This window comes from Sylvia atricapilla, chromosome 8 (genome assembly GCF_009819655.1).
Source record: "Sylvia atricapilla isolate bSylAtr1 chromosome 8, bSylAtr1.pri, whole genome shotgun sequence".
NCBI classification, from domain to species: Eukaryota; Metazoa; Chordata; class Aves; order Passeriformes; family Sylviidae; genus Sylvia; species Sylvia atricapilla.
Genome location: NC_089147.1, coordinates 32,041,031 through 32,064,767, shown reverse-complemented (window position 1 = coordinate 32,064,767; position 23,737 = coordinate 32,041,031). Strand labels below are relative to the sequence as shown.

Here is a 23,737-nt window from a genome sequence, read left to right as displayed (position 1 = left end):
ACAAAAAATGGCAAATGCAAAGTGGGAAAGCAGAAAATAGCTGAAATATTTAAAACGTTGTCTTTAAAAAAAAAAAAAAAAAAAGAAAAAAAAAGTGCATCCTCTTGATAAGTGCAGCTGAAGGAGACAAGAAGCTGGAAATGAGTGTAAATTCCAGGTAGTTCTGTAACTCTCTGTCAGCAGAGGCTGTGCCTTGAGTTTTCCTGGCTCTGATCCATCAGCTCTTCTCCATTTGCATGAGGCAATTTTGTCCTCCCAATTGCCACGGTGTTGCTAAATCTCCCAGCTCCAGGAAAACGTTGTTGGCACCATAAATAAATTATATGGAGGGGAAAAAAAAAAAAAATCCCACATAAATAAAAGATGAACCTGAATCAACCTCAGTGTAAATATTCCTACAGTTCAGGAGCAGCCACAAACACTTTCAAACACTTTCTCAGTTTCAAGAGGTAGGTGTGGAAAAAAAATCATTATAAAGTTGCACCAACTTGTCCCTGAGGATGCCAGCGATGTTCCAAATGGCAGGAATGAGTTTGGAGCCTTTTCCTCCTGTTTTCTCTCCATACAAAGGAGCTGCAAGTGAAGCCTGTCTGTGCATCTTTATCCAAACGGATCCACAGAACAGATGCTCAAGGCGTGTCTGCACCGTTTTTATCAGAAGACCTTTTACAGACAAGCTCCTAAAGGACCAATCCATCAAACCCAGCACAGATTTGTTAACTTTTCCCCAACTGTACTTCTGGAACAAACCTAATAACCCCTCCAAGGAGCCTGGAAATTCATCAGGATGAGCTCTGACAAGGCCAAGCTCAGAGCAATTTGGAGGCAACACCATGGAGGAGTTACTCCCATACTAACTTTTTTTTCCCAGAGGATGAATTCCTGCAGTGGCACCAGAGGAAAAACTTCATTAACAACAGCCTTGATCTTGTAGGGTCAAGGCAAGCCCTAAAGACAGAAAGCCCATGAACTGTTAAAAACAAAAGAAAAGAACTTGGCAATAAAAATGCCTAAAAGCCATCCGAGAGGCGCTGTAAAATATTAATGTGTCTCCAGAGCAGAGGCTTGACCAGCAGGAAATGGTGGGGCTGCAACGAGCTGCGTGGCTCCTTGAGCATCCAAAGGCTTCTCCAAACTCCCTCCGATGGTCAGAAATCCAGCTGGCATTGTTCCCACACTTCCCATGAAGGCTGTGTGGATTTTGTTGAAGTCTCCAAGCCAACTCCATAAGCCCATGGCTGTGCTCCATGGCTGGCAGGAGGAACATTGGATGAATCAATCCCAGCTCACCAGAGGTTTGAGAAAAGAGCCTGCCCAGTGCTGTGGTCCCTTACAGGGCTGCCACCCTCATTTCCTCAGCCCTGGAACCCTCTCACTTCATTTCCTCCACTGGATCACCTCCTCTTCTGTGTTGAAATTTCAAAGATAATGGGAAATTCCTTGGAATTTTTTCTTTCTGAACTCCAAGTCCTTTCTTTCAAATACACCTGACCAGGTAGGACTACACAATTTTTTTTGTTTGTTTGTTTTTTGTTTTGTTTTGTTTTTGTTTTTGTTTTCTGGCAGTCTTCTTCCTTGGGGGATTCAAAATGAATCGTGCTTCCAATGGGAGACAGAGAATTCCTAGAAAAGTTTGGGTTGGAAGGGACCTTAAAGCCCATCCATTCCCACCCCTGCCATGACAGGGACACCTCCCACTGTCCCAGGCTGCTCCAAGACACAAAGTCCAGCCTGGCCTTGGGCACTACCAGGGATCCAGGGGCAGCCACAATTTCTGTGGAAATCTGTGCTAGGGCCTCCTCACCCTCACAGGGAAAGATGAAGAACATTAGGGACAAAATCCTACTGAAATTCATTATTCCAGCAAAGGAAGTGGCTCAAAAACACAACTGCAAGATGAAAAAAAATGCCAATGCTTTTTGTAACAACTATTTTTGTAATGAATATTTAAGTGGGAATGATGTCCATGGGATGCATCAAATGGCTCCGGCAAGTTGTTTTCATTGTTAGATCAGGATTTTGCTCATTCCTACACCAGAAAAGGAGGCTGGAAGTGCACTTTGCAAAGCACATCTTCCTAGATTGGCAAAAATAGCTGTACCACTTTCTGGGAGTCTTTGGGGCGTTCTGGGACTGGAAGAGCCCTCTTGTTTCACAAGGAAATTAAAAAGCAAGGCAGCACCAACATCATCTGGTAATTAAAGACCCATCATGAGCTCCAGTTTGACTTCCCTCTTGGCATTTCTGACTCCCACTGCTTCAGCCCTGCAGCCATTTTATACACATTTTATAAATTCCAGAGATCCTCTTAGGCAAAAGCATTCCCTCCTTTCATGCTTAAGCAATTCCCTTCTCAAACCCAACTTGCCCAGAGCTCCTGGCTCGTCCCTGTAATCAAAGTTTCCCATATTATTCACTCCCACAACTACAAATTCTGCAGCAGCTAAAATTGCTGGGAATATTGGCAAATCCAGAGCCAGGCTCATGCCTCCCCTAGGCATAGCTTCCTGTGGCACCAAGGTGTGACTCTCTTTGTTAATGAGATGGGAGTGTGCAGCCAGAACAATTTTTGGATGCCTTGGGGAAGCCTTTTACAAGGAATTTGGAAGAGTTACCATGCTGCAGATAATTCCAGTGAGTGACGTCGGTCAGTGAGACTGAGATTCTCCAGGAATTCCACGTGTTAAGGAAAAGGTCTTTTCCCATCACTTGGGGTTTTTTTGAAATTGTAACACGAATTTTGCTGAGCTGCTTCGAATGGGAACACCCACAGAGCATGGAAATTGCTGCTTCAGTGGTTCCATCTGATTAGGCAAAGAGCTTGTCTGGGAAAAGGAAATATTTGGCAGCTTCAGTGCCTCGTGTCACCCTCCTGCTGCATGGAACAGATTCCAGCTGCAGGGAACAACACCCACTCCCTGCTCCCACTGCCGCCTTCTGTGTCACTCAACATTCACATCCACCACCACGACCCAAAAGGTGTAAAATTCACCGTGTATGGGTATTTAAAAAATCGTTCTTTTTTTTCCTCACCGATTTCCCAAATTGCCACAAGTCCTGGTAGTTTGTCTCCACGTGAAATTTTGCTCCTGCTGTTGTCATTCCTATAAAATACCAGCCTAAGGAAGAGCTGGGACATGAAATTCAGCACAGGCCAGGACACAGGACAGCCTGCTCTGAGCTATAAATAGGGCTATCAATAGGGTCACTTTTCTTGCACTATAAATAAGAATTTTATAAATAGTGTTACTCTGCTAATTGCAGAGTGTTAATAGAATCTCTGGGGTAGATTAACCACAGCTTCATCAGTTTAAATTTAACTTGCACTTCCTTACTATTTCAAGGGCATTGTAAACTGAGGACAAGGCACAGAAGGACAAGGAAAGGAGCAATCTGGGAAATTATCAGGAATGAGTGACTTGAATTCAAATAACTCAAGCTTTTGACTCTCACAGTGCAAACCAAAAATATCTGTTGCAATAGTGTAAAAATAAAACAGCATAAATACTTGCTGCTTTTTATTTCTCTGAATTAACGATTGCTAAATAATCTAATTATTAAAAGCATAAAGATTATTAAAATATTATCCTGCTAAATAACCCAATTCTTGCCCTACAGCATGAGAAGGGAGGGTGGGTGTTTTACCTGCCAGGTTGAGAAAGGAGCTCTCAGGTGTTCCCCACCTGTGTTCAGTGGACAGACCATGGGTTTTGCAATTAATAATGAAAGAACATCAGTCAGAACTTATCAGGATTTCTGAAGGCATTCCCCAGCTCAGCCTTTACAGAACATGGGATTTTCAGGAATTCCTGTGAGATGACTCAACACAAACCACTTGTGTCACAGCAGGAGTGAGGGGATGGAGATCAGCCCTAAAAAAGCACAGAATCTCATCTCTCCCCAGAAGACAACAAGGGCTCCACAATCAAGGGATCCACAGGGATTATGGATCCAGCTCCTGGTCCTGCCCAGACACCCCAACAATCCAGACTGCTCTGAAAGCTCCTGGCCCAGGGGTGGATCCCACATTACTTCAAAAATCCACTGGGATTTATTCTCCTTTCCAACATCAGCAATTTTTTTCTCATCATCCCATAGTTTCTGGCTCCCTCCTGCAGGTTTCTTGGAGCTCTCGCACTGGAGGAGGCAGTGAAAAGTCAATACCTGTTCACCCTCTCTGTGGGTTTGACAGATCCATACCACATTCCCATGGAAAGATCCCCATGAAGGTGTGTCCATGGTCTGTGCCAGTGCTTCACAACGGGAAAACCAGCCCAGGAGTCATGTTCACTTTTTATGTCATTTATGTCATTTTTTAATCCCATTCCCAGTAATGGCAGAGAGCAGCTGGATTTGCAGCACTGGAGCATCCAGGCATGGTGTTTTCTGGATTAACTCCCCTTAATTCTCTTCAAGCTTTCTATACAAATTATTATTTCGCTCTTCTCATCTCCTCTCTTTCCTCTGAGCAGCAGAGCTCCCAGCAGGGCTGTGGCCTTCTCCCAAGGCTCTCCATCGCCACACGGACTGGGATAACACCTTGCTCCAGCATTTGCCAGGAACTCCACCTGTGTCCCACTGTAACACCCAGCTCCTTTCCCACAATAATTCCAGCCCCTCTTTTATTTCCATTTGGAACCTCCTGTGATTCTAATTGTCACTACTGAGTTTGGTCTGGTTGATTTAGGTGCACCTTCCCTCCGCTCACGGAGGACGTGTCTGTGACTTTGTCACCCCAAATGAAGAGGCCTCTCTGGAGAAGATGATCCAAGGCTTGCCCTGAGCTCTGGGAAAGGTTTAAATTGGAGTTTGCCCCCAGCCTCAGGCAGAAGGAGGAACTTACTCTCTGTCTATGACCAGACAAGTGACCGCTTCAGCTGCGATGACGTTGGCTGTCCTCACATCCTCCCTGCAAGAAAAAAAACACATTTCCTCAGTTATTTCCATGACAATCTCCTGATTTCCAACATACAGAGTTCTTCAAGCACTTTGAGGATGAATTTCTGTCTTTCACAGCTTTTCATTGCTGTTTTCATCATCCATATGAGCTAACAAAAGACTAGAATTCCAAGAGTAATAAAAATATCAATTTACTTCACTTTAATCAGGTTGATTTGGTGTTCCAGTGTTTAATAAGAGTCAGCATTGCATTTTCCGGGTTCACTTTATCCCAATTCCCTCCAACCTTTCCAAATTCCAAGGGTCAGTGGATTACAGGCAAGAGAGACTTCCCCTTTTCCAAACACCCCTCATTCATTTAGGCTGGAACGCCGCTCTGCGCTTCCACTGGGGCAGAAAATGAGATTTACAGGTGCTGTTGGCAAGAGAAATTCCCATTTAAAGACTGGAGGTATTAAAGCAGGAATATGGTTTTAAAAGGGTGATGCACGTGGCACTCTCCCTTTGAGGTCATCATTAATTAACTTTTAATTGCTTTGGAGCTCTCTTCATGCTCATACCTTTAGAGCAGAGCAAGCAGAAATACAAGGGAAGAGCATTAATATTCCAGCCTGTGCTGGAATGCTGTCTCTGAGTCTTTCCAGACTGGAATTAAGTGTGTATTAGTGCTAATTTACCCCACTGATAAATCACATTGTGCTCATTTAAAACGAGGAGAAAGAAGCAGCAGAGTAGGAGTGGATAATTATCTCTATTAACTCCTAAAACTTGGGTAAATACAGAGAGGATAAGGAAGGATAATACTGAATTCCTCATTAGGTTGCTGTAGCCAGCTTTTGCCAATATATTGATCCATTAACATGAGAATTCAAACTTGTCGGTGTCCACTAATTCCCGTTAAAACTTAACAAATTTGTCCCATTATCCCAGATGCCACAAAAAGACATTTGTCCCTTTAAATTTATGGATCACAGACATGATTTGGTCACTGTTTTATACTGAGATGATTATGGACCAGGAAAACACAGTAAAATTGGTGGCCTCTGTTTAAACATTTTCAGTAAAATCTGAGATCAGGTATTCAGGTGCACAAGGGACTGTTGTAATTTCTGTTATCCATCCTTTTCTAGAAGGAGACTTTGGGCAGGAGCTGCAGCACACGGAGGTACAGAAATCTGGGCCATTAAAGGCCAATGAAACCTTGGAAGTGCACGGCATGAAAAACTCCAAGTGCAAGGCATTAATTGGGGAAAAAATTTTAACTAAGAGGTGATTAAAGGCAAGAACAACCACCACCAAGTGCCCAGCATTAAACGAGAGAGAAACTACCACAAGTAGGTGGCATTAAACACAACAAATAATTACTACAAGTGCACACACTTCAGTGCACAAGTTACTGCTACAAGTGCAGGATGTGAAGTGCAACGAGTAATTACTACAAGTCCAAGTAATTCCTACCTGGGCACAGCATTCAGTGGAAAATTAACCACTAGTAAGTGCACAGCATTAAATGCAGAAGGAATTACTACAAGAGCATGGCATTAATTGCAGCAAGTAATCACCACACATGAACTGCACAAATAAAAAAGTCATTACTATAAGGGTACAGCACTAAATGTAATAATTACTACAAGTGCAAAGCATTAAACCCAGAAGTCACTATCCCTAAAAGCACAGGGCTGAAGGGAAAAGTAACCAGGACAAGACATTAAATGCAGAAGTTACTACAAGTGCACAGCATTAAATGCAGCAAATAACCATGGTATTAAGTGAAACAGTAACTACTGCAAGTGCAGAGCATTAAAAACAAAGGTAATGTGCATTCCCAGGGCACAGCATTAAATGAAAAACTAATTACTAGTAAATACACAAAACAGCTAATTACTACCAGTGCAAAATATCCAATGCAAAGGTCACTCCCCATAAATGCACAGCTTTAAAGACAAAAGTAACTACTACCAGTGCAACAAGGAATTATGACAAGAGAAAAGTAATTACTGTTTTCAATGCAACAGGTAGTTAATTACCAGAAGTGCATCAAACACAAGTAATTATTTTACCAGCATAGCACTAAGAGAAGCTATTAGCAGCGTGCAAAACACAACTTATTAACAATCAATTAGTCAATGAATTAATTCCTAGCAGTGCCCACCACCACCCTGTGGCCCCAGGGAGGAGAGGAGAGCACTGACTCAGACACTCCCTGGCCTTCATCCCCTTCCTCCTCGGAGCTGCTTGTCGAGAAGCTGCATTCCTTGTCCGTGGAGCCTCCCTCGCTCTCCATGGCCCCAGCTGCTCCAGCATTTCCCCTGGACGCGCCTGATGTCCTCCAGCTCTGGGCTCTGTGTCCCCTCCTGGCATCTCCCAGCTCCCCCAGCCCAGAGCTGGGCACCTGCACCAAGGTCACAGCTGCTGCGGGGGCTCTCGGCCGTGGAAATCCAAGAGGGGAGGATTTGGGAGATCCTTGCCTATGGACAAGGGCCAAAAATCCCATTCGAGTGTCCATCTCAGCTCCTTCAAGCCCGTGGTGGAATTAGGTGGCAAAATATCTCCACGTTCCTGAACGTTCCCGGGTGTGTCACCACGCCACTGGAAAGGCCAGGAAATTATTGAAGGGGTGAAATGCATAGATCTGTTTTTTCTCCTTGGAATTTACAGCCGGCTTCACCACATTGGGAAGTTACAGCAATTTTGCTTCTGACAAGCTGTCAACGACTCAATTTAAGAAGAGATAAGCTTATACTGCAGCCACTGTCTCATGGTTTTACCTAAGGCTGCCATAATTTGCCCTAAATGTAAAAATATTTGAGGTGATTCCCGTTGTTTTGCTTTTTTTTTTTTTTTTTTTTACCTTCCTACATCCCCGAACTGCTTGAAATCCTGCTCCCATAGCTCCCTGCTCCAAATCCCTTGGATAGGGACTCCACCCCTGGGCAGTCAGTTCCAGTGTTTGACAGCTACTCCTGTAAAGGGATTTTTTTTTCCCAATATCCAACTTAAACTTCTTCTGGTGCAATTTGAGGCCGTTTCCCCTTGTCCTGTCCCTGTTCCCTGGCAGCAGAGCCCGACCCCCCCTGGCTGTCCCCTCCTGGCAGGGACTTGTGCAGAGCCACAAGGTCCCTCCTGAGCCTCCTTTGCTCCAGGCTGCTGGAATCCCACCAGCAGCTCCTGGGAGCTTTTTACTTTTATAACTCTCAGTGCAGTAAGGACAGAGCAGAATTTCTTCGACCAACAGAGCCTTGAAAGACCTGAGGCCTCAGCTCCGTAAATATTCCAGTCAATTATCACAAAGAGCTTCTCTTTTTTTTTTTTTTTTTTTTTTTGTAAATCTTGTTGTACAACCCTTGGCAGGGCTTAAACCTTTCGGCTGGAGCCACTGGGAGCAGAAATATATTTTAGGAGCAGTCAGTAAGTGCTAACGAGTTTTATGCTCACAAGGCATAAAACCAGGTATTAGAGGGAGCTGGTACATTTTCTGTTTGGAGAGTTGCACATTTTTCTTGTATTGAGCAAAATGTTGGTAAAATAGTATTTCTGAAGCTCAGCGAGATGAATTGCTGCTCTCTAAGAAATGTTTTGTTTTCCCAATATCCACGAAGCTTAGAACACATGGGGTTTTTGCTACGTGTCCTCAAAGTGGGGTATCTTGGAGTCAAATCCTTCCTGCTGTACTTCATTCCCTTTTAGGAAGTGAGATTTTAATGCCTGACAGGGTTTTTACAAGGTTTTTTATGAAATGGCTTTTCAAGTGCCACTTTTTCCAATGGCACCTTTTATTAGTTTCACATTAAAATCCATAAAAGTTTAGTAGAGCACACTGCATTTATTAATCCCAGTGATGCATTTTTCTATCAAAGCGAATGGCAAATGGATGTCGGGCTCTCAGGAAGATGAAAGGTTGGAAAGCCAAATTTTGGTCTGTGAGGGGGTGGTTTTCCCCCATGGAAATCAGGCAGATCCAGGTGATTGATGCAGGTATGCATCACAGAATTCATTAAATTTGGAGAACATCGAAGTCATGAAGACCAGTCTTTGATGGCCATTTTGTCAACTCCTTCCCTGGCAGGGTGGGCAGGCCCTGGCACAGGGTGCCCAGAGCAGCTGTGGCTGCCCCTGGATCCCTGGCAGTGCCCAAGGCCAGGCTGGACTTTGGGGCTTGGAGCAGCCTGGGACAGTGGGAGGTGTCCCTGCCATGGCAGGGGTGGAATGGGATGAGTTTTAAGGTCCCTTCCATTCTGTAAGGGCCCAAACCGTAGGAGAATGGCTAGCTGCGAGAGGTCACGTAAACAATCTGCAGCTGGATAGCAACAGGATGCTGGTCAGCCCTTATCTATATAGTCAGCGGCACAGTGTCTGTGGGGTGTAACTTCTGGACAATATCAAATGTGTAGCAGAAGCCATAGGAATGCAGAGGTGGGAGTTAATTCCATGCTTTTTCATATAACCAACAGTAAGCTTACTTTTAGTTTTATGCATGAGCTTATTAGGTGTGCTATAACTTGTGTAAACTCTTCTAAATAAACTGAGTCTTGTTGATCAGTCCTATCGATTGCGGCATTTCTCCCGCCGACTGCGACACCAAACCATTCTGTGACCCCATGGACACGGCCACATCCAACTATTTCCTGATGTTGACCATTCCCTTCCCTAAAAGTGAGGATACAACCCCATTTCTTGCCTCCAGAAACTGGAGAACCTCGAAGGACCACCCCCAGCAGGTGGGTCAGTGCCTGCTCCTTGGTGGCTGCTCTGCAGAACCTGGGAGAGTCCCTGGCAGAAACCTCAGCAGATGAGTGCTGGGAGCAGCTGAGAATGGCTATTAATGAGTTAATTAGTTAATGAGTTAATGAGGGTGTTCAGAAATAAAAAACTAGGTCTTCCCTGGTGGGTTTGAAATTATGCCACAGGACTATCCAGAAGTTCTTAATGTGCTGCTATTCGAGTTCTTTAATGCCTTTTCCCACCTTCCAGCACTGTACACTTGACCTTGTTACAATACTCTTAATAAGGTTAATCTAAATCATTTAGGACAGCACACGTCAGATAGGGCGAAAAAAAATGGGAAAAGATCAGTTCTTGGCTTGAATTTAGCAATAAGAGCTCAGAGCCCAGCATCTCTATCTTCACTTTTATTTTACTTAGTATTTTCCGATTACCCCATCACCTTCAGGTGGGAGAAAAGAATCAGCTTTATTGGGTATTCTGAGGACTGGTGCCCAAATTTGATCTTCTATCCTTTAGAAAGAAGGATTTGCCTACCTGGAGACTTAAAAATGTCTTTTTAAAGCTTTGATTACCTTTTATAGGTGATAATTTCTCTAACTTCACCTGCATCTTGACCTATGTTTGCAGCAGGCCATTCAGCACAGGAAGGACTCACAGCACTAAAAATCAGGAGCAAAAGTGCTCCTCCTTCAATGGGAGGGTCTGCACCAAACCACTTCCAGTGTTAAAATGGGCAAGAATTTATGGGAATTTGATTAGGGATTAAAACGGCTTTGAATTTATGGAAATTTGATTAGGGATTAAAACATTAAAAATGTTTTATTTATAAAATAAAACAGCTGTCAAAAGAGGAAATAAAACTCAAAGTTTAAATAAAATACATGTGGGGAAAATAGACATGAGGCTGAATTATAGCCCTGAATTTTGAAAAACAGCACTGGAATGGTCTGGGAAAGTCACTTGGAAATTTAGAATTGTATTTTCCTAATAAATGTTCTGATATTAATATTCCCATGGGTCTTTCAGGCTTGGCAGAAAGTAGCACCAGGTGTCCTTGGGATGTCAGCATCTCCATGGGAATCAAATTCCTCCTCAATTAATTTTCTAAAAAAGGGGAAATTTGGTGCATTCAGGACAAAGTGGAGTTTGAGATAAAAGTGTCTCTCTTCTGGGAGTATTCACATTCCAAATGTGTGTTTCAAGGAAGGTTCCCACTCTTTAAGTGTCCAAGGGCAGGTTGGACAGGGCTTGGAGCAGCCTGGGACAGTGGAAGGTGTCCCTGCCCATGGCAGGGGTGGCACTGGGTGGGCTTTAAGGTCCCCTTCCAGCCCAAAAAATTCTGATATTTGGGGTTGATATTCCCTACATATATAATATAAAGAAAATTCCATATATATATATATATATATATATATATATATATATATATATATATATATATATATAATATAAAGAAAACAATAACTATTTATTTTCTGACAAATAGCAATTTCCAGACCCAGAACTCACACGCGGCAAAACCCAGGGGAACATAATTCCCCCTGGCTCTCTCTTTGCTGGTGATGAGCCAAGAGCCAAAGTCAGATTGAAACTTCCAGCAGCTGGAGTGCCAAGGGAAGGTGGCAGATGCATTTGGGATGTTTGCCTAAGCACCTGTGCAAAGTGACACCCTCAGCTCAGTTTCCACCCAGGTGCTCACAAACAGCCTTTCCAAGAGTTCCAAGTGCCAAACAGCCTCTCCTGAAACATCTGCCCACACCCAGGAGGATCCATTTCACAAATCCCATTCCAGCAGAACAAAAAAATCCACCTTCTGTTAATTCCACTGAGCTTTTCTGAGTCCTTCGGGCAAACAGAGGGATTACTGGCAGTGCTGGGGTGGGGACACATGGAAGGCAGAGAATCATGGACTGGTTTGTGTTGGGAAGGCCATTAAAGTTCATCCAGTTCCATTCCCCAGCCATGGGCAGGGACACCTCCCACTGTCCCAGGCTGCTCCAAGCCCCAAAGTCCAGCCTGGCCTTGGGCACTGCCAGGGATCCAGGGGCAGCCACGGCTGCTCTGGGCACCCTGTGCCAGGGCCTGCCCACCCTGCCAGGGAACAATTCCTGCCCAGTATCCCATCCAGCCCTGCCCTCTGGCACTGGGAAGCCATTCCCTGTGTCCTGTCCCTCCAGCCCTTGTCCCCAGTCCCTCTCCAGCTCTCCTGGAGCCCCTTTAGGCCCTGGCAGGGCTCTGAGCTCTCCCTGGAGCCTTCTCCAGTACCTGTGGGCTGCCATCTGTCACAGCCCCTGCCCTTCTCCCTGGGCACAGAAGCTCCATTTGTGCCTCCCCTTGGGTAATCCATCTGCCTGGGAAGGGAATTCCAATTAAATCCAAGAGCTGCCACAACACAGTGAGGATATACACGTGTTGCAGGTATTCCCACATCCAGCTGAAATCCTTATTGGTGTTGACTTTTAAGGCTGAAAAAGATGCCTGTCTCATCCCTTATCCATTGCTCCCAATTCCTGGATGGAATCTGTTTTAAATCTCTGAAACTGCACCCATCCAACCATTATATATTTTTTAATCTTCCATCATGTGTCCTTTCTGAACAGGCTCTTAGAGACTTGGAAATAGGAAATAAGAAATAATTTGGCAGTTTGGGAGAGATCCCTCCACCTGGGAAACTTGGGAGACCTGAAACTCCTTTGGAATGCTGGAAAAGTTGGAGCCTTTTGTGCTGTTGCTTTACTGTCCTGCTGCTGCAAAAGAATGAGGAAAAATTCAGATTTCAAACTCGCCCGCAGCATGTCCTTGAGCAACGTCAGATATTTTATGGGAAAAGCTCCCTAAGCAGGACATCTCCAAGGAATGCAGGCTCATCCAGGAAATGTTTTATCATCTGGAACAATAAAATGATAAAATGTTGCATCACTACTGGCTGGATCTGCCGGCATCAGGACAAGCAAGGAATGAGAGAATTGCTGGAAAAGGATCCTCCAGGATCATCGAGTCCAACCATTCACCCCACAGTGCTCAGTCCTCTCTTAAACCCTGCTCCCATGCAGTTTTATTCCCTGCAGGGAGCCACGGTGTCCCACCAGTGTTTCCCACTGCTGAGATGGGAACAATGCTCAGAAATCCCTCTCTGCTGATGGTAAAACCATTTCCAGGGGGCTCAGCATTCCCATTGCTCCCAGGAAACCCTCAGTGATACTGATAGAACTTACTACAGCGTTTGCAGCAGCTCAGAAAGGCCAGGAAGAGAAAACACAGCGACAGGAATATCCTACAGGAATTAGAACTGGTATTTGTAGGAAAACTGTGGCTAAAGTTTAGTCTGAAGTGACAGATAAACCCCAATGTGAGTGACACAATGCTGACACGGGGATGGTAGAACCCCCTTGCCTGCCAAACCCATTAATGAGTCAACCCAATTACTCGTGTAATGTATTCAGAATTATTGTAATGAAGCGGAGTCTCTCTAGGCCGTAATTAATTACATTCCCCAAGTGAAACAACCCAGGGGTATGAAATTAGCACTTTTTCATTAAAGTGAAATAAAACCCTACCACACCCCACCCATTGCTGTTTTAATCAGCCACTGGGTGACAAGAGCATCTTTAAGACATATTAAATGTTAATTATCCCATTCAAGGACAAATCAATTAAACCTTGAACAAATCAGAAGAGTTTTTAGTAACTCTGTGAAACAAGGTGCCTTGCAGACCTACCCTGTATAAGGAACTTATCTGCCAGCCTTGATCAGACTATTCAAAGCCAGGCAAAGCCAAAAACCCAGGAAATGCAAAAAAAAAGCCAGGGAATTGTCAGAGATAAAGAGGAAACTATTTATTTGCATTATTTTCCTCAAAAAACAAGAAGAGCAGCAATAACAGAATTCAGCAGCCAGAGTCACATGAAATGGTCCTTGACACATTTTCTTCATGAAAGACTCAGCAGCTGCTCTTTAATATTATTTAATAAGCTAAGAGACAAACACGAAGAGGGAATAAGATGACCTCCAAGACCATTGATGAACCAACCCCTATCTTGTAAAATTCCCTGGCAGGGTGGGCAGGCCCTGGCACAAGGTGCCCAGAGCAGCTGTGGCTGCCCCTGGATCCCTGGCAGTGCCCAAGGCCAGGCTGGACTTTGGGGCTTGGAGCAGCCTGGGACAGTGGGAGGTGTCCCTGCCCATGGCAGGGGTGGGATGAGCTGATCCTTAATGGCCCTTTCAACCCAAGCTGTTCTAGAATTTGAAGAAATCCAAGTCCCTTTTTCCATGGCTGCCTCGTCCCTCTCCAAGCCGTGGATACTGATAACAACTTGGGCCTGGATGGAAAACATGGATCAGCCAAATTGAGAAGTGATCCAATGCTTCTCCTGAGCTCCAGCAGGAACACAGGGCCACAGGGTAATTGTCCCATTATGACTTCAAAGCTCCTGACAATTAAAATCCTTCCCTACTGCTCTCTCATTATCCCTAATCTGGAATCTCCACATGGGAAAAGTATATTCTGCAGCCCTAAAAGGAGAAATAAGGCGACAAAGTTAACTCCAACACTTTACTACAGGCCTTTCATCAAGAGTTTCCAGAGGATAAAACGTTTCCTGGATGAGCCTGCATTCCTTGGAGATGTCCTGCTTAGGGAGCTTTTCCCATAAAATATCTGACGTTGCTCAAGGACATGCTGCGGGCGAGTTTGAAATCTGAATTTTTCCTCATTCTTTTGAAGCAGTAGGACAGTAAAGCAACAGCAGAAAAGGCTCCAACTTTTCCAGCATTCCAAAGAGTTTCAGGTCTCCCAAGTTTCCCAGGTGGAGGGATCTCTCCCAAACTGCCAAATTATTTCTTATTTCCTATTTCCAAGTCTCTAAGAGCCTGTTCAGAAAGGACACATGATGGAAGACTTTTTAAAAAAATGCAATGCCTGTGGATTAATCCTGTGCTCTTGTAGACACCTCCAAATCCATGGAGATTGTATATATTCCCATTTTCCTGACAATAAAGACCAGGCTCCAGAGCTTTTTGAAGCAAACAGTGGCAATAATCCCAGTTAAATGCCAGATTCCTTAGTTTAAATTACTTCTCTTGGGATTTATTCCCCCAGGAATTTTTTTAAAGCAGCTCCAAGTTGTCATTTAGGAAGTTTAGCTTGGACATGATGGAAAACTTCAGGAAAACTTGGAGCAGTGCGAGAGGTGATGCTCCTTCCTTGGAGAGTTTTAATATTAGGCTGGAATAGGGAATGATGACTTTGCTCCAGGAGTTGGGACATCCATGCTTGGAGCAGGAAGTCGGAGCAGGGATCTTTGGGACTCTTTTTTGGCCAATATTCAGCTGATTTTTCTCAATTTCCTGCCCACGCTTCCCCACTCCCTCTGGCAAATCCAACTCATTTATTAATGTCCCAGACTAAAATCCACAGCCCCAGCTCCAGGTGAAGAACAAGAACCAAACACCTTTTCGTGCCGCCTCAGTTCTCCTTCAGGCAGATTTGTCTCAGAAAGATTGAAGACAGCCCTGGGAGAATTTCAGATGCCAATTCCAGTTCAAGACAAGAGAAAAAAAATCCCAGCCAGAGCCATCCTTACAAGCACTGCATTAACCTGTGGAAAGGGGAGATGTTGGAAACACCCAGCTGCAGAAAAGAGCAATACTGGCTTTGAAATTCCATCTCCTTTTCCAAAGCTTCCTGGAGGACATTTCAAAGTGCCCAGGGTCAGGATGTTAAAATCCCGGGAAGACTTCCCCAGCAGTGGGGAACTGGAATCACATTCTGGTTGTTTGACACAAGATTTACTCTGCAGCTCCTGCATAAAGGCTTGGATGTCATCGGAGCAAATTCTCCCAGCCTCTTTACGACCTGACACATTCCCTCCACTCCACTGAACTCCCAAATATTCCCAGCAAGTTCTACCTTGCCTAATTCCTGTCCTTTCAGCATGGAGAAGATGCCCCAGCCCAGTGCTACAGCCGAGGGTGTAAAGGAGCTGCAGTACCATGGAAAACCTGAGTCCCTTCAGTCTGTAGGACTGTCCAGGAACTTCCTGCCCAGGAACTGCACATCCCTTTCTCTCTCCCTCATTTAATTTCCCTTCCCACCTGCTTGGCTGTAGAAGGCTAAAGTTGCTTTGGAAGGCTTTGATCCAGGACCACAAGCTCATTTATTGGGCAGGAATTGTTCCCTGGCAGGGTGGGCAGGCCCTGGCACAGGGTGCCCAGAGCAGCTGTGGCTGCCCCTGGATCCCTGGCAGTGCCCAAGGCCAGGCTGGACTTTGGGGCTTGGAGCAGCCTGGGACAGTGGGAGGTGTCCCTGCCCATGGCAGGGGGTGGGACTGGATGATTCTTAATGCCCCTTCCACCCAAACAATTCCAGAATTCTGATATTCCCTGTCACCATCTCAGCCCCAGAATGCTGCAAAGTCATATTTAAACACAATTTTTGGGGGGTGAAGTTCTCAAGTATTTTATATCCCAAATTATGCAGTAGGATGAGACAATAAACCAGCACGTAGGACAAACGCTGAGTAACCTCCTGTAATAGTAATTTTCATCTTTATAAGATCATGGTTTTATATAAACTCTAAAACCTTCCAGTTTCTTCTCAGTTCTACAACTGCCAACCTTTGATTTAATTAGAGCCTGACTGTGGACATAATGGAATTTAGTAGGTGCCTTAAGGATGTGTCATTTACAGCTTTAGACTTCAGGAATCAAGAACTGGATTTTACAAACCCAGGGGCCGAGGGGGAAAAAATGAAATATAAAAACTTTTGATGAATTTAAATCTCTGCCAGCGCCTTCAGCAGCCAGAGTGGAATTGCTTAGTTAGAGAAGTTCTGCCACATAACCCTAAACCTCTTTTTCAGCCTGAACAAACCCGAGATTAAATTGAGGTGAAGGTTGCCCGCAGCTTTAGTAGTTTTAAATGAACTTTTTCCTTTTTGTTTTTTCCTTTTTTTTTATTGAATATAGACACAGTTAAAATGTGAAAATGTCTGTTCCATCCAAGGCACACACAGCTCAATGATTCCCATTCCTCCTGTTGGATTTGGGACAGTCTGTGGTGAAATTCCAGGGAGAATCACTGACACCTTGCTTCAAACAGCAAAAGCCTGCAGAGACCTCGGTGACAAACATCAATTTAAAAAATAAAGACAGGAAATGTAATTACTGTCAGCAAATCTGCACTTTCTAGGGGGTCTCAAAGCCTGGGCAGCTCTGTGGGTCTCTACTGGGAATTTCTCTCAGGCTCAGGAGCATCTGGAAGAAGCCCCAGGATAGTTTTAGAGTGCAATAAATGGGTGTGGGATGCCAAAATCAACCAGTGGAAAGGTTGGATGGGGGCAGGTCATGGAGGAAAATAGGAAGAGTTGGGGTTTGAGGCAAGAAAACAGAGGAGTCAGAGCCCAAACAAAAGGGTCAAAGCAATCCTGACAGAGAACAGCAATTCCAGAGCAGCCTCACAGTGTCCAGCCATAAAACCTCTGGAGGGTTTTGCCATATGGAAATCTTGAGACTTTCTCTTGTTAGGAGAGGGACAAATCCAGAAATGAGCTGTGAGACATCAGGACAGAGGAAATGAGCTGAAAGTTCAGTGAAGAGAGGAAAAAAAAGACCACAAAAAAGACAAAAAGAAGGAAACAAACCCCTGCAATCCCCACATGGAGGCTGGAGAATCAACACAGCTCTTCCAGCACATGTAGAAAGAAGGAAGTTGGGGATGCAAAGAGAAGGTCATAGCTGGCAGCTCTGAATTCCAGTAACAACTCTCCAAGTCAAAAAATGGATTGGTGGTCCTGAGTTTTTTTATGAATGCTTAGGAATGGCTTTCCTTAAAGACCAACAGCTGAGCTGATTGACCAGAAAATGAAGGAAAGGAAAAAAGAAATAAGAATCAAATCCATCCATTCAATGGATGCTCTAATCAGAGCCCTTTGGGGCTGGAGTTGTGCCAGGTACCCTCTGTGAGCCCTCTCCAGCTCAAATTGTGATCTGATGATGTTGTAAAACTGGAAGAGAAGAAACCCCAACAGCTTTCCATACAATAAATAATATTGGTGGCAAGGAGAGATGAAAATGAGGCAGCCATTCGATGGATGGGCAGAGTCCAAAGGGATGAAGTTTAACAAGTCCAAGTGCCAAGTCCTGCATTTTGGCCACAATAACCCCTGCCATGTTCTGGGCTGGGGACAGTGTGGCTGGACAGTGCCCAGGCAGAAAGGGACCTGGGGGTGATGGTGACAGCCATGACCACGTGCCAGCAGAGTGCCCTGGTGGCCAATGGCTCCTGGCCTGGATCAGGAATGGTGTGGCCAGCAGGAGCAGGGAGGTCATTCTGCCCCTGCACTGGGCACTGGTCAGGCCACACCTCGAGTGCTGTGTCCAGCTCTGGGTGTCTCAGTTTAGGAAGGACACTGAGTGCTGTGTCCAGCTCTGGGATCTCAGTTTAGGATGGACACTGAGTGCTGTGTCCAGCTCTGGGATCTCAGTTTAGGAAGGACACTGAGTGCTGTGTCCAGCTCTGGGATCTCAGTTTAGGAAGGAGACTGAGTGCTGTGTCCAGCTCTGGGTGTCTCAGTTTAGGATGGACACTGAGTGCTGTGTCCAGCTCTGGGATCTCAGTTTAGGATGGACACTGAGTGCTGTGTCCAGCTCTGGGATCTCAGTTTAGGATGGACACTGAGTGCTGTGTCCAGCTCTGGGTGTCTCAGTTTAGGATGGACACTGAGTGCTGTGTCCAGCTCTGGGATCTCAGTTTAGGAAGGACACTGAGTGCTGTGTCCAGTTCTGGGATCTCAGTTTAGGAAGGACATTGAGACACTTGAACCCGTCCAGAGGAGGCACTGAGGCTGGTGAGGGGCTGGGAACACAAACCCTGTGAGGAACAACTGAGGGAGCTGGGGCTTTTCAGCCTGGAGAAAAGGAGACTCAGAGGTGACTTTATCGCTCCCTACAACTCCCTGAAAGGTGGCTGTGCTCAGGTGAGGGTCGGTCTCTTTCTCCAGGAAGCACTGACAGAATGAGAGGGCACAGTCTCAAGCTGCACCAAGGGAAATACAGGTTGGATATTATGAAAAAGTTTTTTACAGAAAGGGTGGTGATGTACTGGAATGGTCTGCCTGGGGATGTGGTGGAGTCATCATCCTTCCATGTGGTTAAAAAAAGACTGGATGAGACTCTCAGTGCCAGGGTTTAGTTAAGGTTTTAGGGCTGGGTTGGACTTGATGGTCTTGGAGGTCTCTTTGCAACCCAGTGATTCTGTGACTGTGATTCTGTGATGTGACAACACCTCAGAACCATTCCTTCTCCATTTTCTCTTTGGAAAGAGAAAAGCAGGGAATGGAGACAAAAGCTGACAATTGATGGTCAGGGAATGAAAAGACGGCCGGGGCACTGCTGCTGAGCTGGAGAGATGGCAGAAGGGGGAAGACAATAATCATAATTAAGGAAATCAGCCTGCTGCGGGATTCCAGCCAGAACAGTTTGGCAGCATAAGAACAAGTGGATCTAGGGGTAACGACCTTGTGTGTGGAGAACAAAGGAGACAGAGGTGGTTCGGTGCCTGAAACCTGCAGAGAATCAGCTGCTGCAGGACTGGGATAGGGAGATGGGCCATGGGATGGGAAGGAGAGATCCCAGAGGAGCAGGGGCTGCATGGGCTCTCCACTGGCCAGGTGCCCATCAGTGTAACAGCCAGGCTTTAATAAAGCAGAGAACTCATGGAGAAGGCAGCATGGTCCAGTCTATCCCAAAAACCCCAGGAAACCAATGGTTAATTCCAGTGTTGAAGAGCTTCTCTCACCTACACTCACCAGCAGTGCCTGAGGCCCCTGTATCCCTTAAGAGTGTCTGGCTGGAAATAACCAGCATTGCCCATGGAGGGTCCCAGTGCCCACCCCTCATCCCAGCCCCGGGGCAGTGTCCCAGCCCTGAGCTGTCCAGCACAGGATCTGTTCACACACTCTCCCACACAGCTGGCACAGCTGGAGATGCTTCCCCTCTTAAATTCCCTGGAATGGGAAGCTTCAGCCTCCAGTGGAGATTTGGAGTGATGCCTTAAGATTTCAGCCTTTGCATTTTCAAATTATGCATTAGTGCATAACTCTGAACTCCATCCAGAGTGTTAGTTCACTGTCCTCGCATTCTGGCCACACAAAACAATCCCTCTAGGCCTGAGATCTGAGGAAACCCCACAGCTTCAGGTCCCAAAAAGCATGAACAAAAGTGAACTGGGGGGAAACAACCTGGGGGTCTATGACTTCATTAGCTGAAGCTGTAAGTGGAGCATTAATTCCTGATATGTAAATGGACCAAACTTATATCTGTCTGAAAAACTCATGACCATCCTCCACCTTGGGTGTAGCCCCTCTCGGAGACTTTTGATTGATCAAGGTCAAAAAGAATATAAATACCTATAAGAATAGCTATTTATGACAGGTTTTTAATAAATACCTACTTTTATTCTCTTAATCTTGTCTAGCCTCTGATCTAGGCAGCCACAGCAAGGCACCAGGAGGATCAGTGATAACACGGTTCAGCCCAACAAAACGTCAGTAGGGCATTAAACCCTAAGGGGAGCACTCCTAAACAAACAACCCCAACCCTCTGTGTCCAGCAGAAAGGAACGCTGGCTCTCCCCTACATGGACTTCACAATAAAAAAACAGGCCCAAAATCCCAGTCCTGGGAGCCAAACCCAAAGGTAACCCCAGCTCCTCACACCAATCCCGGCGCTGTCACGGCAGAGCTGCCTCTCACAGAAGCCTTGCTCTGGCTGTGCCCTCTCCCGAATTAACACCCACATTTGGGTGCTGATAGCACTGTTTATTACTTTTAAATGTTAGCCCTCTCAGGGTGGGCATTCCCAGCCAGCCTTGCTGATCTCCAAGAGCCCAGTGGCCAGGCTGGCTCCAGCCCCCACTTTGAAGTCACAGTGACACCGCACAGGGACAAGGACAGGCGGGGACAACAGGAATCTGCTGGAATGCACCAAGGAATTAAAAGCTTAAGTGTATCTTTTGTGTCAACAGCCAGGGTAACTCAAAGTGAGATCAGAGGCCACCACTGAAAGTGGAGCTATTGGAGGCTGATTGCCATCCACCAGCATAAACAGCCCCCGTGCCAAGTCTGGACAGGGGGGAAAAAATCTGCTCTGAGGCTTAAAATTGATGTTAATAACTATTAAATTCAAAGCAAGGGACTGGTAGAGTGATGGCTGTAAAGAAATAGGAAGATATCCAGGACAGGAATAGTACACAGCCTACGAAACTCTGGGTGTTTGTGGAGGGAGGATGAGGAGAACAGCAAATAGAAATGACCCAGGATTATTCCTATATTGTTCCCACATTGGTGTCACTGACTGAGCCCCCTGCCAGAGCCTAAAGAGGCTCCAGGAGAGCTGGAGAGGGACTGGGGACAAGGGATGGAGGGACAGGACAAGGGGAATGGGTTCATACTGACACAGGGGAAATTTAGATGGGATACTGGGCAGGAATTGTTCCCTGGCAGGGTGGGCAGGCCCTGGCACAGGGTGCCCAGAGCAGCTGTGGCTGCCCCTGGATCCCTGGCAGTGCCCAAGGCCAGGCTGGACTTTGGGGCTTGGAGCAGCCTGGGACAGTGGGAGGTGTCCCTGCACATGGTAGAGGGTGACACTGGATGCGCTTTAAGGCCACCATTGCACCATGTCCCCAAGTGTCACCTCCACACGTCCTTGCAATCCCTCCAGGAATGCTGATCCCACCACTGCCATGGTGCCTGTCCCAGTGCTTGACAACATTTTGGTGGAGAAATTTCCCTTGATATCCAACCTGAACCTCCCCTGGTGCCACCTGAGGCCGTTTCCTTTGGTCCCTTTGTATTTAAATTACAGCAGGCAAAGTGCAAGGCATGAGCTGATATTATCCTGTATTTTAGAGGTGGAATTATTTTAATATGGCTCTAACAGAGAACATTTGATGACTTATAAAGCACAGGCCTTCACATTTAATTACGGTGATGCCTCATAATGATGACCAAGTGAGTGGGCCCTGCATCCCAATTCCGGGTTACAGTGCAGAAAACTCCCTCAATTTTCTAAAATTGATAAATTACAGGAATTTTAAATGGAGCTCCAGATCCTGACACACAAACCCAAATCCACCCTGGCTACAAAAGGAGATTTGAACAGGAGCCACATCACGAGGTGCTGTAGTGAATGTAGCTATAAATTTCAGCTGATATCCCTTTTTTTGCTCTCTTTTCCCCTCTTTGATTTCATCTTGTTGTAACCCTGCTCCGAGGGTTTGCTAACAAGGATTATCCTGTCTACATCCCATGAATTAATTCCTACTCCTGCATCCCCCATAGGCATCTTCACTTGTCTGGGGTTGTTTGTTGTTTTTTTTTTTTTTTTTTTTTTAAGGAAGCCAAGAGAATTCAAATTCACGGGTGCATTCCTCAGTTCCACTTAATGCTTACAAACTTGAAGAGGGGCCAGCAGGAGTATTTTGATGAAAGCATTTTCCCAGGAAAAATGTCTGATTTGCTCACTGGAACTCTTGAACAGGGATTTTTTTCTCTCCTCTCGTTAAAAATACATTTATTTCAGAGCACAGATTTTCTCCCCAACTGGAAACATTTGTCATAAACCATCACCTTGACACAAACATCCTCCTTTTGAAATCCTGGGATAAAACATTTGGATCTAATAATTGATGGTTATTATTGACAGCAATGTATTGGTGCAGGGCAAAATTACATGGGATTGTTTTCCCTCTATTGTTTCCTTTTTTTTTTTTTTCTTTTTTTTTTTTCTTTTTTCCTTTTTTTTTTTTTTTCTTTTGCACAACACAGGAATTGCCTGCAAAAAAAGCACGAAAAAAAGGGAAAAGGGAAGAGTTTGGAGCCTTCAGCCCTGCCAGGCTGTTTCACACCTTCCAGATGGGAAAAACAAAGTTCAATCATAGGGTTTTGCTCTTTCCAGGAAGCAAGAACCAGGTCTGACCCCTGGAATCTCTTCCATCACCACCCAGTCAACTCACCCCACTTCAGACAGGAAAAAAAATCCTCCAAATTGCACCATTTAAAAAAATTTTATAAATCAAAACCATATTCTTTTGATGTGAATGGTGCTCCAGCAGCTCTCTTAGCTAATAAATAGCAATAATATTTATTATTTCCTATGCATTCCTTAATACAGTCCGTTTTTTCCAGGCTCTGATGGAACACAGATGGGAAAAAAAAGAAAAAAAAGAAAAGGAAAAATTCCTGGAGATGTTCACTGCAGCAAGAGCAAATATATGGGCAACTATAAACCTTCTGTAGTGCTGCTTTGCCCCAAACCCCTGGAATTCTGCCTTCCTTCCTCCATCTGGCACACTCTGCCTGCCCAACACTAGATACGTATATTTGATTATTTTTGATTTTGTTTTTTTTTTTAACTCAGCAGGAGGAATATTGTCTCTGCTCTTTAGACAACAGCTTCAAAGGAAAGGAAAAACAAACACCAATCTGAGTTCCTGGGCTATGACTCAGTTGGAGAAAAGCAAGAACAATTCGTAAACTGTAATTTTCTAAACCAACAACTGCCTTTAGGACTCCAAACCACTTGTTTATTTACTAACTACATTTGAGTCATCATTAACACAAATTAATGTTATTTATGCCCCATTTTGTGAGGAGAAGGAGAGTAGTAAAATTTTTGGCTTTTTTAGTCTCCTAGAAAGGTTTGGTTTGGAAGGGACCTTATCTCCCAATGGCTCTTTTTCCCTGAGGGTGAGTTTGGGTGGATAAAAATACTTTAAAGACAGGTATTAAAAGGCTGAGAGAGTTGGGATTGTTCAGCCTGGAGAAGAGATCCTTCAGGGTGACATTGTTGTGTCCTTCTAGTGCCTGAAGAAGATGACAGGGAAGATGGAGAGAGATTTTGGACAGAGGATGGAGTGCCAGGGCAAGGGGAATGGCTTCAAATAGACAAGGGAGAAATTTAGGTGGGTTTTAAGAAAGGAATTGTTCCCTGGCAGGGTGGGCAGGCCCTGGCACAGGGTGCCCAGAGCAGCTGTGGCTGCCCCTGGATCCCTGGCAGTGCCCAAGGCCAGGCTGGACTTTGGGGCTTGGAGCAGCCTGGGACAGTGGGAGGTGT

At 45.2% G+C, this 23,737-nt stretch overlaps 2 protein-coding genes across 3 annotated transcripts in view; one reads left to right on the top strand and one right to left on the bottom strand.

The window, feature by feature from the left end:
• The window catches only part of A1CF (APOBEC1 complementation factor), a 503,111-nt gene that overhangs the window by 138,241 nt on the left and 341,133 nt on the right, over nt 1-23,737 (top strand). The window lies entirely within an intron of this gene.
• PRKG1 (protein kinase cGMP-dependent 1) overlaps nt 1-23,737 on the bottom strand; it is a 374,077-nt gene that overhangs the window by 58,026 nt on the left and 292,314 nt on the right. For both annotated transcript variants that reach the window (XM_066324329.1, XM_066324328.1), the window contains exon 8: nt 4,844-4,909. In XM_066324329.1, the coding sequence (XP_066180426.1) occupies nt 4,844-4,909 (66 nt within the window). The remainder of the gene's footprint in view (nt 1-4,843; nt 4,910-23,737) is intronic.